This window comes from Xyrauchen texanus, chromosome 33 (assembly GCF_025860055.1).
Source record: "Xyrauchen texanus isolate HMW12.3.18 chromosome 33, RBS_HiC_50CHRs, whole genome shotgun sequence".
Lineage (NCBI taxonomy): Eukaryota > Metazoa > Chordata > Actinopteri > Cypriniformes > Catostomidae > Xyrauchen > Xyrauchen texanus.
The window spans coordinates 17,871,251-17,887,555 of record NC_068308.1 but is presented as its reverse complement, the minus strand read 5'-3'; the positions used below and the strand labels follow the sequence as shown (position 1 = coordinate 17,887,555).

The following is a 16,305-nucleotide window of genomic DNA, read 5'->3' as shown; positions in this document are numbered from 1 at the left end:
AGATAAGTTTGCATTCCATTTAGTCTCATAAATGTTCAAACCCCTTTCATAATTTAAAGAAATATAAGAGATAAAAGATGTTTTTTTATTTAATACTGCTCTTCACAATCTACATTATAGATATTTACATAAATTATAGTAATCATATTGTTGTGTGTTAACATCTTGAGCATCAATGAATGTTTGCACCCAGCTGTATACAAGTCCCTCGATTGCCCTAAGTGTCAAAAGCTTGATCTCAATCCCAATCAATAATTACCAGAAGAAGAAAAAAAAACTGGCACACAATATGGGACTTTTAATTATAAAGAAGCCCGAAATATAGATCGACTGGCCAGGGACCGAAATTAGCCGATTTTCCGCATGCTCGGCCGGACCGGTGACCGGCCGTTCAGCCTCACGTCTTTCCGATTCCAAGCCGGTCCGTTTTGTTGCCAGCGGCGCAGGCAATAACGTCACAGCCGCATGTAAACATGTCATTGGCGTGGAAGATCTTCACTGTGAGTGAAGAATACATAAAGTTCGAAATGTGTAATAATTGTAAGGCCAAAGTAAACTGTAGGGGAACCACCACAATAACTTTTGGATCAACAAACCTAATTAGACATTTAAAACACCATCACCCAGCTGAAAATGCCCATTTTAAAAAGGAAGCTAAAAAGTAAAAGCGGCTAAAGCTAGCCAGAGCTCAGAGACAGTCACAAGTCAGCAGCCGAAAAGACCAAAACAATTATGAGGAAAATTATGGAATTCATGGCCCTGGATGACCAGCTGTTCTCCATAGTTGAGGACAGAGGGTTCAGAAATCTGATACATTTCCTCGATACAGAGTAGGTGGTTATTTTCCGACATTGCGTTGCCCAAGTTGTTTAATCTTGTGTCATGTCACACACGCAGCCTGTTATCTGTCAACATTTGGGTACACAAATCCTGGAGAGGGGAAGTGGGGTGCTGGATGGCAGAGGCAGGCTAAATACTATACAAATTGTGCCATTGTGATTTATTGTGCTGAGTAACGTAATTTTTCCCATCGTGTCCGATATTAAAATCAGTGCGACACACGTTTCAAAAGGCGTGGGCATTGTCGATATGGCTTTGGGATATGAAATTAAATTCTTCCATCCAGCTGTTGTTAAATGTACATGTATATTTTGTTTTTTTCACTGGAGCACCAGCTGATTCTTCTCCTCCCATCTACCAGTGATGCTTGATTTAACATCCCGCGTCTACTGCCTGCGCAGATATCAACAGCGCAAATGGCTTTTGGTTGCCAGGTTGAGGTCACAAATGAGTTGTACATTTGTATGATGTGTTGATTGTGTGAGTAGGATGCGTTTCATACAAGATCTGGCAACTGGACAACCTTGGAATAATATATTGATGTGATTATTCATATAACGTGGTTTGGGCCATACAAATTATGGGAGTTTTTTTGGGAGAAATAACAAAACGGGAGACTCCCGGGAAAAACTGGAGTGTTGACAGGTATGGTTAAAAGCCGTTCCCGAAGCAGCAATCAGTTTTACAGCTGATATTTGGACATTTAACGTAAGTTGAGCGCATTGGACACTTCGGTTTTTCAGATCTTTGGAATTGTTTTGTTAGACGAGTAATAAAGAGAAAAAGGTCCATTTATAAAAATATTGGAAAATGACATCTGTTATGTAAAGCAACACATTTGCAGTTAATTGTTATTTCTACCTCTTTCCAGTCACAGAGCACTTTATTTTGAGAGTTGTTTAAGTGAGAGAAGATCCTGTAACTTAGTGCAGTTTGGGGGAAATTGTAATGTTTAATCATTTATTTTATTATGAAAATAAAATGTTGCATTTAAGAAAAGTAGGTTTTGTTTGTATATGCGGTCAATAATAGTTCTTAGAAAGAAAATCGGAATCTGAAAAAATCGGTATCGGCAGGTCACACTTGCAAAAAATCGGAATCGGCCAAGAAAATTGCAATCGGTGCATCTCTACCGAAATACACATGAGACTCTTATTTTGAAATAGTCTGCACTCTAAGTTGTGAGCTGAGAAAATGAATCTGATTCAAACTGCTAACCTGAGTTCCTGATTTCAAACCCTTATGTATTTTGGGGTGATTCATGAAATAGATCAGGTTCAAAAGAGTCATTTGTTCATGATTGTCTTGTGCTGGGTTTGTTGTTCAGTGCAGCGAGCTCAACAGGAACAGAACAGGTGAAAAGCAGCTCGAGACACACTGGTGGTGTGCGCTCTAAATATTTATTGAATAACTCACAAGATGATGTCTGACAAAAAAACATAAACGCACACAACCCGACTGTCGCCAACGTTGACTATATTTTTAATTATTGTCGCAATCAATTATTTTTGGTCGCATTTACGACCGTTTTAGTCACAGTCTGGAACCCTGATAAATATTAGGTATGTACATTCAACTTTATTTAATGAAATACAATCTGGCACCATAGGTATTATAAAGCTTGAGTCTGTGGTAGTTGACTATTGCACTGGTATAGGTACTGCGCGCAACACCAATGGCACGTTTCCACTGCACGTTACAGTTCGACTCTGCTCGCATTACTTTTCTGAGCTTGCTTTTCCACTGCTGTTTAGTGCCACCTCAACGTGGGTGGGATTATAGGCTGATCGTCATAGTTGTGCCTCCTCTAACACGTGACTTCATCTTAAATGCGACACAAAAATTACTGACCATAAATGATAACACGACCACTAGCTGTTAGCTACTAGCTCATTGTGCATTGTGCTCATTGTAAAGCAGTTGTTGCATGGTGATTTTACACAAGTGTAACAGTTAAATTGCCCTGGTTGTTTTAGAAACCTGGTCAACCAAATAAAGTGAAGCTTTCAAGCAGAATATAGAGTTAACAAAACGTACCATCCTCCATCGTGGACTCCAATAACGCCATGGCCTAGTCCAGGGCACTCTCTCTCCCATTACCATAGATGGTGTCCATTTGGTCGAACCACTTCCACTTCTGTTTGAACCACTCTGGCTGTTGTGGTTCCGAATTTTCTTCCTAGCCGCCCCTGCATTGAACCATCTTTTGAAGCGTTTCTCTTCCTGTTTTTACATTTGATTTGAGAATGTAAACTGTCTAAATTTTTTTGACTTTATAATTTAATGCACATTTGTTAATGGCCAGATATGTTCTTAGCAATAAACAAATGCTATAACAGTGCTGAGTGGATTATATTGATTTGTTTTAGGGATTTGCGAGACTAGTCGACTAAACTGTTCTGATTCTGTTAGTCGACACAAATTACTAGTCAGTTAATATTTCCCCCATTAAACTGATCATAATTTTTACACATTTACATTTGGCTTTAGATTTTTACAGAGACTGCACTTAAATTACTGTCATATTGATGTTACATATTTTAAATGAAATTAATAATACAAAATATTATTTTAAAAAGAGGATATCTGGAACAGATATGAAACAAAGTTTCATTTCACCTCAGGCTGAGCGTGCTTCTTCCCTCTCACTCGTGGCGTGCGCAGGGAAATGTCCTATTGCTAGACAAGCAAACTCAGCAAAGTAGTTATGAAATCACTTCGGTTGTGGTGCTGGAAGCAGATTTCCAAATGTTTGAAAGTCCCTATGGATGTTTTCACATTTGAGTCTTTACAGCTGTGCATGCTCGTATGTTATTTTTCTGCTGTGCAAGCTTTTTCAAGCACAGGATTGCCGCCTTTGGCGAGTCACGTCCCGTCTTTCACTGGACAATGTCGACGTGTTAATTTTGCTCATCAAAAAATATATGCTTTTAAGTAGCCTAGAAAATTACTTTATTTTATATGAATGCTGAATGCTTACTGGGTTAAACTATCTTTTATTCTGTGTGCACATCATGTTTTGAATACATTAGGTTTATTGTAGGCTACATCACAGGCCTATGTTTTCTATCCTATGGCTTTTTTTTTTTTATTTCTTTTTTTATACATCATAACTGTTATTGGTTAACGTTCTTTACTGAACAGCTGTCATATTAGATCAGTGACTAATACACAACTGCACATTGTGAAATACGCACAACTTTTCAGTGCATTCTTTTTTTCTCTTATAGATTTGGCTTAGCCTACCTGTTACTTATTTTCAACCATGTCCTGACTGTTTTAATGTTTAATGTTAAGTAACTTTTACTTGATAAATTCCATAGAACAGGCTGGGTTGCTCATCTGATAAAGAAATACTCAAAACCAGCCAAACTGGCACCAACAATCATGCCACAGTCCAAATAAATGAGATCCCCATTCAGATGGTTGATGTGAACATTAACTAAAGCTCCTGACCCATATCTGCATGATTTTATGCACTACTGCCACACGATTGTCTGATTAGATAATTGCATGGATGATTGTTGGTGCTAGATTGGCTGGTTTGAGTAATTCTGTAACTGCTGATCTCCTGGGATTTTCACACACAACGGTCTCGAGAATTTACACAATGGTGCCAAAAACAAAAAACATCCAGTGAGTGGCAGTTCTGTGGATAGAAATTACTTGTTGATGAGAGAGGTCAACAGAGTTTAATCAGACTGTTTCGAAATGACAGAGTCTGTGGTAACTCCGATAACCGTCTGTAAAATTGTGGTGAGAAGAGTAGCATCTCAGAATGTTATTCTGAGATGCAGATTTCAGCTGTTTTGGTAGCACGAAGGGGACCTACACAATATTGGCAGGTGGTTTTAATGTTGTGGCTGAAAATAAGTTATTCAATACCAACTGAGCCTGTGTGGAAAAAGTATTTGCCCAAATCTTAAGAAACTGCATTCATAATGGAGTTCAGCTGGACTAGACACACCCAGGCCTGATTACTGCCAGTCCTGTTCAATAAAATCAACACCTAAATAGAACTTAAGCAGTTTGAAGTTGGCTAAAAGATCTCACCCAGTAGCACACTATGCCAAGCTCAAAAGAAATTCTAGAAATTATGATTAGAGTAAAAATTCCATGTAGTAATATGGATCTGTTTCTCACCCACATCTATCATATCACTTCTGAAGATACAGAGCTGAGATATTTTTCTAAAACTCTTCATTTGTGTTCTGCAAAAGAAATCAAGTCATACACATCTGGGATGACATGAGGGTCAGTAAATCACCAGAGAATTTTCATTTTTGGGTTTTATTCCTTTAACATTTTTTTAATAAATGGGCCAGCTTTGTCTTGCTAAAATGTATTTAATAGCTACCATTTTATGTATCTCAGGTACACAATTAATAATATATTCACACTTTGCATAATTTGGCAAAAGTACATTTTGAATTTGATGCCCAATTAGTGATATTTACCTAGATTTTTCTTCAAACTCCACTTGTCTCTTATTTCATCTCAAGCATGCTCTTCACTGACACTTTTGTTGACTTGGTTAAATAAAGAAAAAAAGATTTACAAAAAAGAAGTAAAATTGTTTGGTGTGATCAAGTTATGCCACAAATTGTTTTATCACAAATGTAGATTATCATGTTTGTAAACAAGTAATAATTAGAATTTGTATAATGGATTTTTATTGTTAAATTGTGAAAGTCTGGGACAATGTGTAAAAGATATTTAAAAAGTACCAAAAATTATAAAGATAATTTTAAAAAATAAATAATAATTTTATTACCCAGTTTTAATATGACCTTCATATAACAAGATAAAGGTTTAAAATCTGCGTTTTTATTATTATTTAATTATATTTTGATATATAAATCAATCTCTGTCACATGAAATTGTCCGATGTTGAAGAAAAGATGATATGAATCAGCTTTGCATTTATCTTTCGGATTGATATTTTGTTTCTTTTTTAATCAAAGTTCTCAAAGTTGTTAAAGCTCAATGGATAGTTGCTAGGCCAGTAGGTGGTCCTTTTGATGTTGCCTGGAATGCATTGGTGTTTACACTACAAAAACAATGTGTTCACATGTGTTTCTGACTAACTCCAATGGGGGTTTGAATGTTTGGATCGCAAATTGTTTTGGACCCCATTTACACCTGTATTTGGTGCTTTCCACTTGTGATCAGATCACTTGAAACGGATGCTAAAACCAGGTGTAAACTGGGCCTCTGTCATTCAGCTGAAGGTAACTGGAGATTAAATCTCTCACGCCCACTCTTCTCCACCATAACAGCACAAAGCATTCGCCGCTGCTCAGAGACTCTCCGCCTTTCACTTACTGCCTTTCCCTTTTGGCTGCACCTGCTTTCAATTCTGCACTACAAATTATTGTGCTTTGTCCTTTTCTGCACACTTAGACATTAACCAGAATGTCTAGCCTTTAGATAGACCTTAAGAGCAGAATGTGCTTCCAGGACTATGTGATTTAGTCTCTGGCCCTTCAGATTTGGCCAAGTTATCTTCAAAGAATGTTCTATAAAAAAAGTGGCAGGATATGTGTGAGGATTTTCCAGGCTGCTCTTCCTCAATAGGGCCGACTGTTTATCTGGAGTGGAAATTTGTCCCATGGCTCTGTAGAACTGCATACTGTACATATCTCATTGTCTGTGACTACCTACTCATGGCCCTATTCTTGGTGTCACTGACCGAGCCTGCTATACTTGGTCAGCAGTTGCATATTTTCACTCGGCTCCAGGATAGGATCATTCATAATACTTTAAGAGATGAATATTCTGTTATCATTTACTCACCTTCGTTGTTCCAAACCCATATAATTTTCCCTCATCCATGGAAGACTAAAGGAGATGTTAGGCAGAATGTTAGGGAATGACAGCCAGTGTTACAGTACTCGAGATTGGTCTTGGTCTCGAGACCGGTCTCTATCAGGTCAAGATGGTCTCGTCTCTGAATCGACCGCATTTTTACTCTGTCTTGTCTTGGTCTCAGGCAAAGAGGACACAGGATTTTATTTCAAGACAACTGTGGGGACATCATTAATTGCCTGTGCATTGTCTAATTCATTTGTTAACATCATTACTGTGATTGAATGTAAAACCTCCTGTTTCAAATGCAAGCAATAACTTGACTCATTTCTAATTTGACACTTTTAAAGGAATATTTCACCCAAAAATGAAAATTCTGATAATTTACCCTCAGTTTCTTTCTTCATCCAAACAGAATTTAAGGATTTCATTTCAGACCTCCTCCTTTAAACGATTCAAGTGAATGTACAAAAAATTTTTTTCTCTCTATCAACATCACGATTTTGACCCTATGCGACTTATAGTCAGATGTAACTTTATTTCTGGAAAATACTGTAAATAAATTATAAAAAATTTATTTGCTGTGCCTTTGCAATAATTAATTTGCAAGAACAAATCTACAAATTGGAAAAGAGACAAATTTGTTGGTTTTTCATTATCCAATTAGCGCTCTGGGGATCTGTGACCTCATTATATAGTGTGTATGTTACTTATGTTTTTTGCATAGCCAAATTTTAAACATTACAAGTGTACACTACTAAGACAGAAATGGACACGTTCTTGAAAAGAAAAACTGTCGACGATGGTTAAGAGGGATATTGGTATGCCATGGCATTTTTTTAATCATAAAAAGTGTGCTGTGGCAGAAAAAAGGTTGGGAAACACTGACCTAAACCACAGAGTTCATCTGCAAAAAGTATCCAAAAGAAGACACTGCAGTATGTAAATTATGCAATGCAATGCTTACCGAGACGGCTGGGACCTATAAAGTAAACTTTTAGAAAGATAAGCTAAGTGTAAGTGATGCTAGCAAAGCTAGCTAGCTAATGTTAGCAATCTGCCTCTTGCTGCTTTCCGTTCAACTCTTAAAGTTACTGTATTGTTGAAGAAATGACAGAGAAATGTGAAGACTTAAGGATTGAATAAATGTTTGATCTATTCTGTACTTAATGATGGTTTATAGAGAAAGAGTTTTCCAGAAAACCTGATGCGATGCTTGCACAACATTTTTATTGTTTTAGGTGGATGGTAAAACTTGGAAAAGGAGTGTTGACTAAAGATAGTTAAGTTGATTTCGGCTCCTTAGTGTTTGTATTTGTTTACTCATAGAAAACAAGGGCAATTCACACACACAAAATTCACCTCTGCAATGACTTTTGATTATTTTATGAAGACATTTCTCGTGGTACCCTGATACACACACACACACACACACACACACACACACACACGGTAATAAAAGAGGTGAATGAAGAGGAATCTTCATTTGTTTTCTGTGGGTGTTTTTATGGGAATGAGGATCTTTCAGATCAATTTGAGGAGTGCCTATGGTTTGCATTTTCTACATATTTATCGGAAGTGTGTCATGCAGTGTGGGACTCGCACTGGTCTGGTCTTGTTCTCGGTCTTGACTTTGTCTCAAAGTCTTGGTCTTGTCTTGGTCTCGATACACTCCGTTTAGGCGTCTTGACTACAACACTGAAGTCAGTCACAATTCACTTTCATTTGCAACCTTTTTTCATACAATGAAAGTGAATAGTGAATAGCGATTTTCATTCTGCCTAACATCTCTTTTTGTGTTCCACATATTTTTAGTTTAGTCAATGTGTTTTTTTTTTTTTTGTTTGTTTTTTATATATCATTATTGTATAATTTGCATGACTTTGTTTTTCGTTAATGGTTCTTGAACGTGACTCTAAACGGAATTATCTCTCCAGAGAAATCTGAACTTAAGTGTCCATTAGGTTTTAGATATTTGTACATGTATCTCTTTGTAATGTTTATTCTGTTTTTCTTTTTGTTTTTATAATAGAGCATACCTCATGGCTAAAGGGCTTTGCAAATGGTGTTGCACTTTGAGTTACTGTTTTCTCCATAGAGTCTTTGCTGGACATTAATATTTCAGTCATGCAGTCTCTTGAATTGCAGAAGGTTCTGCATGCATGTGCATAGTGTTTTAGATCTGTTTAAACATTTCTCCCCCTCCCATAGTGCCCTCTCTCTCTTGCACTGACCAGGCCATTGGGCAGTTTTTAATCTCCTTCTTTCTCTCCAAGGGGATACTACTGTAAAAAGCAAGAGTGAGCAGATTCCACATGGGTTCAGAAAAACCAATTGGCATTGGGGTAACAACAGATTTTTCTAATATGTTTGTCATTTTCAGCTCTGTTAGCCTAGGCAGTGTTGCTGTTTACAATGTTTTTGTTACATTACAAGCAAAACCCCCAAACTTGGGTGGTATTTTAAAATGCCCCTGTATCTGATGCAGATAGGAAGCATGGTCTAGGGCAGGTGTTCTCAGAATAGGGCCGTTAGCATGCCAATGTTATTTTGTCTTATCTGTAGAAATATTTCTGGCAGTGGTGCTGTTTCTGTCCTGTTGTTTTCCTCTATGCTTCTCTTCTATTTTATGTTTACAAATATGCATAAGCTCAACATTTCTGTAAAATGAAAATGTACACACAGAGTTGGAATAAAAATGGCATGTTTTCACTTTACAGATCCTCAGTTTGTGGTGTACCAGCTGAAGGTGAAAATCCACACCTCCAACCCAGCACACACAAGGCGAGAGGAGAAGTACATGTACTTTGAGTTTCCACAACCGCTGCCTGTGTGTGGAGACATCAAGGTGGAGTTTTTCCACAAGCAGAACAAGATGTTGAAGAAGGTATGTGGTAGTTCCCAAATAGCTCAAGGCACTACTACAGATGTTTGTGAAATTGCATTTCTTTAAGAGAACACTGTGTATCCAGTTGTGAAAATTCTTCAATTTGACATTTTATGAATTTCAATATTTATATATTTAATTATTTATTTTTTATAACAAATTGCACAGATTTACAGGCAGAACAATTTAAGTGAAATGTAGACTTGAAAAATAAACATTCTTAGTATTTGATTTGTCCTCTTGATTTAATGAGAGGATGCGCTCTGGCGTGGACTGGACAAGTGCAAAACCTATGATTCATGTTATCCCAGCAAATGTGTTAACAGGGTTGATGTCAACAATCTGATTAGTGACCTAGAAATAGTGCAGAAATTTTAACATTTCTTAATTTCACATAATAACATACAAATCCTAAAGCTTTCAGTTTTTTCCAGGTTAAAATACAATTTAAATCGCATGTGTATCTTAATGCCATAATGTTAAATTGCAATGGTAGATAAAATTAAGCTATTTTCTTTTTTTTTTTCTTTTCTTTTTTTTTGCATGAAACAGGATAAGATGTTTCACTTTTGGGTGAACACCTTCTTCATCCCTGGACCAGAGGAGAGCTCAGAGAAGGTGGAAAATGGAGGTTTAGTGAAGGAACTGGATGGCATCAAAACAACAGAACGGGGAGAGAATGACAAGGATTATCTAATCCTCACTTTAACCAAGAACGACTTGGATAAAGCCAATAAAGACAAAGCCAACAGATACTTCTCTCCAAATTTCAAGGTGCGTTAAGCACTGGTCCTGCACAGCCTTCCAGATGCTATTCAAGTATTTTTGCAAAATGGTACTGGTGTCCTCATCAAAAGTTTGAATAATGAAGTGTAATAAAATGCAATTAAAGAGATGGCTCACCAAAAAATGAAAATTCTCATTGTTAACTCAACCTCATGATTTTCCAAACCGTATGACTTTCTTTGTGCCGAACACAAAAGGAGAATGTTTCATGAATATGACGGTTTGTTTTCGGTGTAATTAGTAATTCATAGAGACTTCAAAACTAACTAAAAAATGCACCCAAAAGTGTTATAAAATTAGTCTATGTGGCTTGTATATCATATTTAAATATTCTAGAGGCATACAATAGGTTTTGTTAAAAAAAAACATCCCAAAATGTAAGTAATTTTTCAGTCAAAGTCTTGATGTTTGAAGTTTTCCTTTTGGCTGCATTTACACTGTCAACCAATTCCAAATTATTGGTACTATTATTATTATTAGTAGTAGTATTTTTTTTAATCGTAAACTGCAAAAACACTTATGAGATTGGGTTTTTTGGCATTTGATTTGCAACTTCCTAATGTGGTTCTAAATCAGATACATATTCGATATCAGGACATCTAATAATCTGATTCTCGGTGTCCTGGGCAGCTCAGAGATTAAAGACACTGACTACCACCCCTGGGTCGTGAGTTCGAATCCAGTGTGTGCTGTGTGACTCCAGCCAGGTCTCCTAAGCAACCAAATTGGCCCAGTTGCTAGGGAGGGTAGAGTCACTAGGTAGCAATAATGTGGTTCACTCTCGGTGGGGGCGCGTGGTAAGTTGTGCGTGGATGCTGCACAGAATAGCGTGGGCCTCCACACGTCCTATGTCTCCGTGGTAACGCGCTCAACAAGCCACCTGATAAGATGCGCGGATTGACGTCTCCGACACGAAGGCAACTGAGATTTGTTCACCGCCACCCGGATTGAGGCAAGTCACTGCACCACCACGAGGAGTTAGAGCACATTGGGAACTGGGCATTCCAAATTGGGGAGAAAAAGGGAGAACAATAAAAATTCTGATTCTCATATTTCCATCATTAATATCCACTGAAAAATTATTTTCATTTATAGCTATGCATACATAAGGTTGTTCTGGAGGTGTGAAATGTCAAGCACACATTTTGCACTTTTTAGCCTCTTAATAAATTTCTGAATGTTTTTTTCGTACGAGCCTTCTCTTGAATTACATTTTTTGATCCTACGCATTGAAGCAATGTGGATATACAAGCTTTATCTGTTGTTTTGTCCACTTCATATTAGGTAATGTTAATGAATGCATGCATTTGAATTCTTGCATTAATCGTTGGAGGGAGTCAGCAAGTTTCATGTCGTTCATAATTCTAACAATGCTAAATAGTCCTGAAGGACAGTTTAGTGCATCTTGGCGGGTAAAAAATTTTAACATAGTGGGTTATGTGTTAAGTGAATGTAAATAGGTGGGACAAAAAAGTCTGATATGGTCTAAAGATTGGACCTGTGCAGTGTAAATGTAGCCTATGTGTTCTGCATGAGAAAGAAAATCATAAAGGGTTTGAATGACAAGAGGTTCAGTATATTTATGGCAGAATGTTCTTTTTTGGGTGAACTATTCTTTTAAAGGAGCATATAATATAATGAAATGTTTGATAAATATTGAATAGATAGAAATGTTCCTTTTTTCCAGGTAAAGATGTACTTTACGAAAACAATAGAGGAACCATCTAACTCGGAGGCCAGCACTTCTACATCTGTAACCCCGGATGTAAGCGATAATGAACCAGATCATTATAGATACTCGGATACAACAGACTCAGATCCTGAAAATGAACAGTTCGACGATGAACAGATCACAAAAGTTTAAAATATTTTTATGGGAAGAAAAAATATCCATGCATAATAGAGTTGTATAAAGGAGAAAACTTGAATATGAACTGAAAGCAAGTAGCTTTTTTTTTTATTTTTATTTTTTTTTCCAAACAGAAGTAGGACACTTGTCATTGGTTTTAGGGCCAAAATTGCTGACCAATATTTGTATTTTTATTCATTTGCCCATCTCCATAAGTTATCAACACTGATATTCCATGGAAGAAAGCCTCTTTAGCTTTTCTGTAAATACACTTTTATGCCGTAACACAAAAGGAAACCTCGGAATGGGAGATTGTTTATGGGAGAAATTCTGAGATCTAAATTTGCTGCTCCATTACCTGTTAAAAACCAAGGCCAGTGCTTTAATCAGCAGTCATGCCCCCATATCTGTTCTTCTCTTGTGCCCCAAACCTCCTGTCCACCCTACTGTGCAACACGTCTCGTGCTGTTGGAAGGCTGCCACATGTCAGCTGGGCTCTGTTGTGCAATGGAAACTTGAGTCTCACCATTTTTTTTTGTCTGCTTTCATCGTTATTATTACTACTACTACTACTACATTTGCAGAGGTAACGATTGTTATAAGCTACATGACATCAGGGCAGAAAACACAACAAATGGCACCACCATGTATCATCCTTGACTTTTCTGTTTTTTATTTTAGTTTTTTTAATGCAGACATAAACAACAGGGAACCCAGTGTTGCAATAATGTAAACACTATAGTTCATGGAAGGTGTGCATGTTATTGGAATTTGTTTCCATGTTGTCAAATAAATGTTGTAAAATGTTTTTCTAAAAGAGGTTTCGAAAGTCATTTAAGATTTGATTGTATTTTGGAGGAAGTCATGAAGATTGGATTTTAATCTACAAACATTCCTTCAGTGGCACTTCATTTTATAATTCACAAGTTCCTCTTTCAAACTTAAAAGCAGGATCTTTTTGTTAGTGTTGTTTTGTTCCAATTCTTGAGGTTAGGTTCTTAACGGTTAATGAGAAAGTGAATGTTCTTCAGTATGTTGGATTATGGATCAAACTTGTGTTTGGGCTCTGCGTGGCCACCGTTCACTAAAACAATTAAAAACATGCAAATCTCAAAAACAACTTGACATGAATGAGCCAGCTCTAATATACATCATACAAAATGGTTCAGTGGTGAACCACATCTTCCATGGCATGTGAACATGGTGAAGCCCTTCTCTGAATGTATCAACCTTGAATGCAAGTTTCGATTTGTCTTTCAACAGTTCTCACTTCCAACCTTGACTGTGTCAGACATCAGATCTTTGTAACATGTTTGTAGCCTTATTGTGCATGATCTAATGAAATCTGGATCATTTATTTATCCAGCAATGGTGCTTACAAACTGCCAAACTTGCAATGCACAGTCATTTTCGGAGCAAAGAATCTGCAAATCTCATGGTGCAAACTGCATAACCGGTATTCTCCAAAGATTTGGTGTCCCTGACTAGCTAGCTAGAGTTCATGTCTTTTTATTTTTTTCTCAAACAGGCCTCATTTCCTTTGGAATGAGCATAGTGCAGCTACAGATTTTACAGAAAGTCTTGCGCTTGCTTCAAAAATATAAAAGCCCTGTATATGAGAATATTTGAGTGTATAAGTTTCTTTCAAGCATGCCAAATCTTTTTTAACACCTGGCCGATGAGGCCAGACCAAAAAAAAAAAAAACTTTCTCAGTATCTTGGGCAAGAATCTTCACTAATGGTAGTGAGTAAGCTGCCTTTCTTGTACTGTTAATGTTCAGGCTTCATTCTTCACACCAGCCCAATGCACATGCCGTACATCTCACCTTCCTTAGAGAAAGAATACGTTTCCCAGACATGAGGAGGAAATTTGGCCTTCCTTCATGTGATTGTACACTAACCAATCCAGGAAAAAAAATTAAATATCAAGGATTCTCTTTTTGTTTACATTTTATCACATCACTGAAAACCTGCCAAAAATTAAGCTTGATTATTTTATTTGTTTTGAGAGGTAGCGGCGGGGTCCACGGGAGGTATTCTTTGCCTTACTTGAAGTTGACAATGCTTACTCTTCTACTGCTTTGATACCTACCATTCTGCCCAAGCACTGGCTTATTTAAAGCTACTATTACACAACAACATATTGTACTAGAGTCTAGACATTTGCACTGTTACAGGTCTTTGCAGGGTTTCAGTCAGTGGTCCACAGTATTTTATTTTTTTTTGTCAGATTTTCTCTGGAAATGCTTTGCAGCAATCAAATATAGGAAAATGGAGATGGAACGAAAAGGCTCCGTATACATTATCACTGTGCATCCCCATATAATCAAATCTGTTATTATTGACTGAAAATGTGTTTTTTTTAAGCATCTATTTATGAAAGTATTCATTCATATTCTGGAAAAGACCCTCTGCAGGTATTTTTATCCTATAGTCCTCCTACAATCGTGTTGACATCTTTTGAATGTTTAGCAGTTTATTGTCTACACCCAAGGGCATCATGGGACAAATATGCATTAAAGGGATAGTTGACCTTAATATGAAAATTCTGACAACAACTACTCGCCACATGTTGTTCCAACCCATATTACTTTCTCTTTTCCGGGGACCACAAAAATAGATGTTAGGCAGAATGTTACCCTCAGTTACCATTTACTTTTATTAAATTAAATTGTGACGAGGCTAACATCTACTTTTGTGTTCCACGGAAGAAAGTCATAGTTTATTGGAGAAACTATCCCTTTAATCCTCAGGCTATCTCTGTCACACAAGCTCCCCCCCCCCAAACTTCATTTCTACAATAAGGCACAGTACCCTAACATGCAAAACCTTAGACATCCTTTACGTGGCATGTGTGTGTGGAGCTCACAGGCAGCAACAAAAATAAATGTTCAGTTTTAATGAAAAATAAAGGTCTTCGAAGGTGCCAGTGTATATATTTCATATCACTCATTGCTGATTTGTGCAATATGTTGTTTTGATGCCTGTGGTTGCCACAAAGTGCCTCTTGTTTACAGTTGAAAAGTGCTTGCTTTAAAAACTGAACATTGTTACGTATGTGGATGGATGGATGGATGGGGTGGTACTGTGCACTAAATCGTCCAGCTACACCTGCAGCAGAGGGCCCTTTGGACTTTGGCCATGCTCCATTTGAAAGCATTCTCCTTGCCATCCCCCTCAGTGTTTTATTTTTTGTTTTACATATTCATGTAAACTCTGTATATTTTCAGTCTTTAAGAAAACAGCCTTACTCCGTTTCAGTCTGTTCAGATACTATTGTGCTGTGCAACAGTTGCTCTGTGTGTAATGCCTATGCACTGAGAATACACAATCCAACCATGTATGAAATATTGTACAGGTAATCATGTTGCTCATACAAATCACATGTTTGTTTGTAATTGTATGTGTAAACTGCCCTTTATCTTAGTGTTATAAACTTCACATAAATCCAATAGTCATTCTTGTTTGTTTGTTGTTTTTATTGACCGAGTGCTTTTGATGTTAATGCATTTGAATCACCGATGAAGTTGCATATAGCACTGGTTTGAAAGTTAACTTTAAGAAAAACATCAGGAGTATTGTATAATAAAGGGATAGTTTACCTAACAGTGGAAATTCTATCATTTTAAATCTATGACATTCTCTTGTGGAACACAAACGATGTTAGGATGTATGTTAGCTTCATTCACCATTCATTTTCATGATATACTAAAAGAGCAGATTGAACAATTCAAAATGTCTTTTTTATTCCATGGAAGACAGTAAATGATGACCAGGTTTGAACAACACAAGGGTGAGTAAATGTTGACTTTTGAAATGTTTAACACTTGGGTGAGCCCTTTAAAGGCATATTCCAAGTTTAATACAAGTTGAGCTCAATTGATAGCATTTGTGGCATACTATTGAGTACCACAAATGTATTTTGTCTTGCCCCTCCTTTGCAGTAACCCAGATTTTTGTTTTTAAAGAAAAATCATTAGAGCAAGTCAACTGGCAGCCATCTTTGGAACGCTCTCGGGAAGCTATTTCCAGTCATGAAAGTGCAGCTCCTATATCTACTTGAATGGGGAAAGACAGAAATTGCCAAAACAGCTGGTTAACGTTATGATCAAAGAACCAGCAGTAAAATCTGACA

The 16,305-nt window shown here is 37.0% G+C and overlaps 1 protein-coding gene across 2 annotated transcripts in view; it reads left to right on the top strand.

Moving 5' to 3' along the window:
* Window positions 1-15,647, top strand: part of LOC127627210 (phosphatidylinositol 3,4,5-trisphosphate 3-phosphatase and dual-specificity protein phosphatase PTEN) — a 33,776-nt gene extending 18,129 nt beyond the window's left edge. The window contains exons 7-10 of one of the 2 annotated variants that reach the window (XM_052103500.1): window positions 8,925-8,993; window positions 9,369-9,535; window positions 10,088-10,309; window positions 12,009-15,647. In XM_052103500.1, the coding sequence (XP_051959460.1) occupies window positions 8,925-8,993; window positions 9,369-9,535; window positions 10,088-10,309; window positions 12,009-12,185 (635 nt within the window). In that variant the 3' untranslated portion in view covers window positions 12,186-15,647. The remainder of the gene's footprint in view (window positions 1-8,924; window positions 8,994-9,368; window positions 9,536-10,087; window positions 10,310-12,008) is intronic. The other variant, XM_052103501.1, reaches the window with a different exon arrangement.
* Window positions 15,648-16,305: the final 658 nt, after the last annotated feature.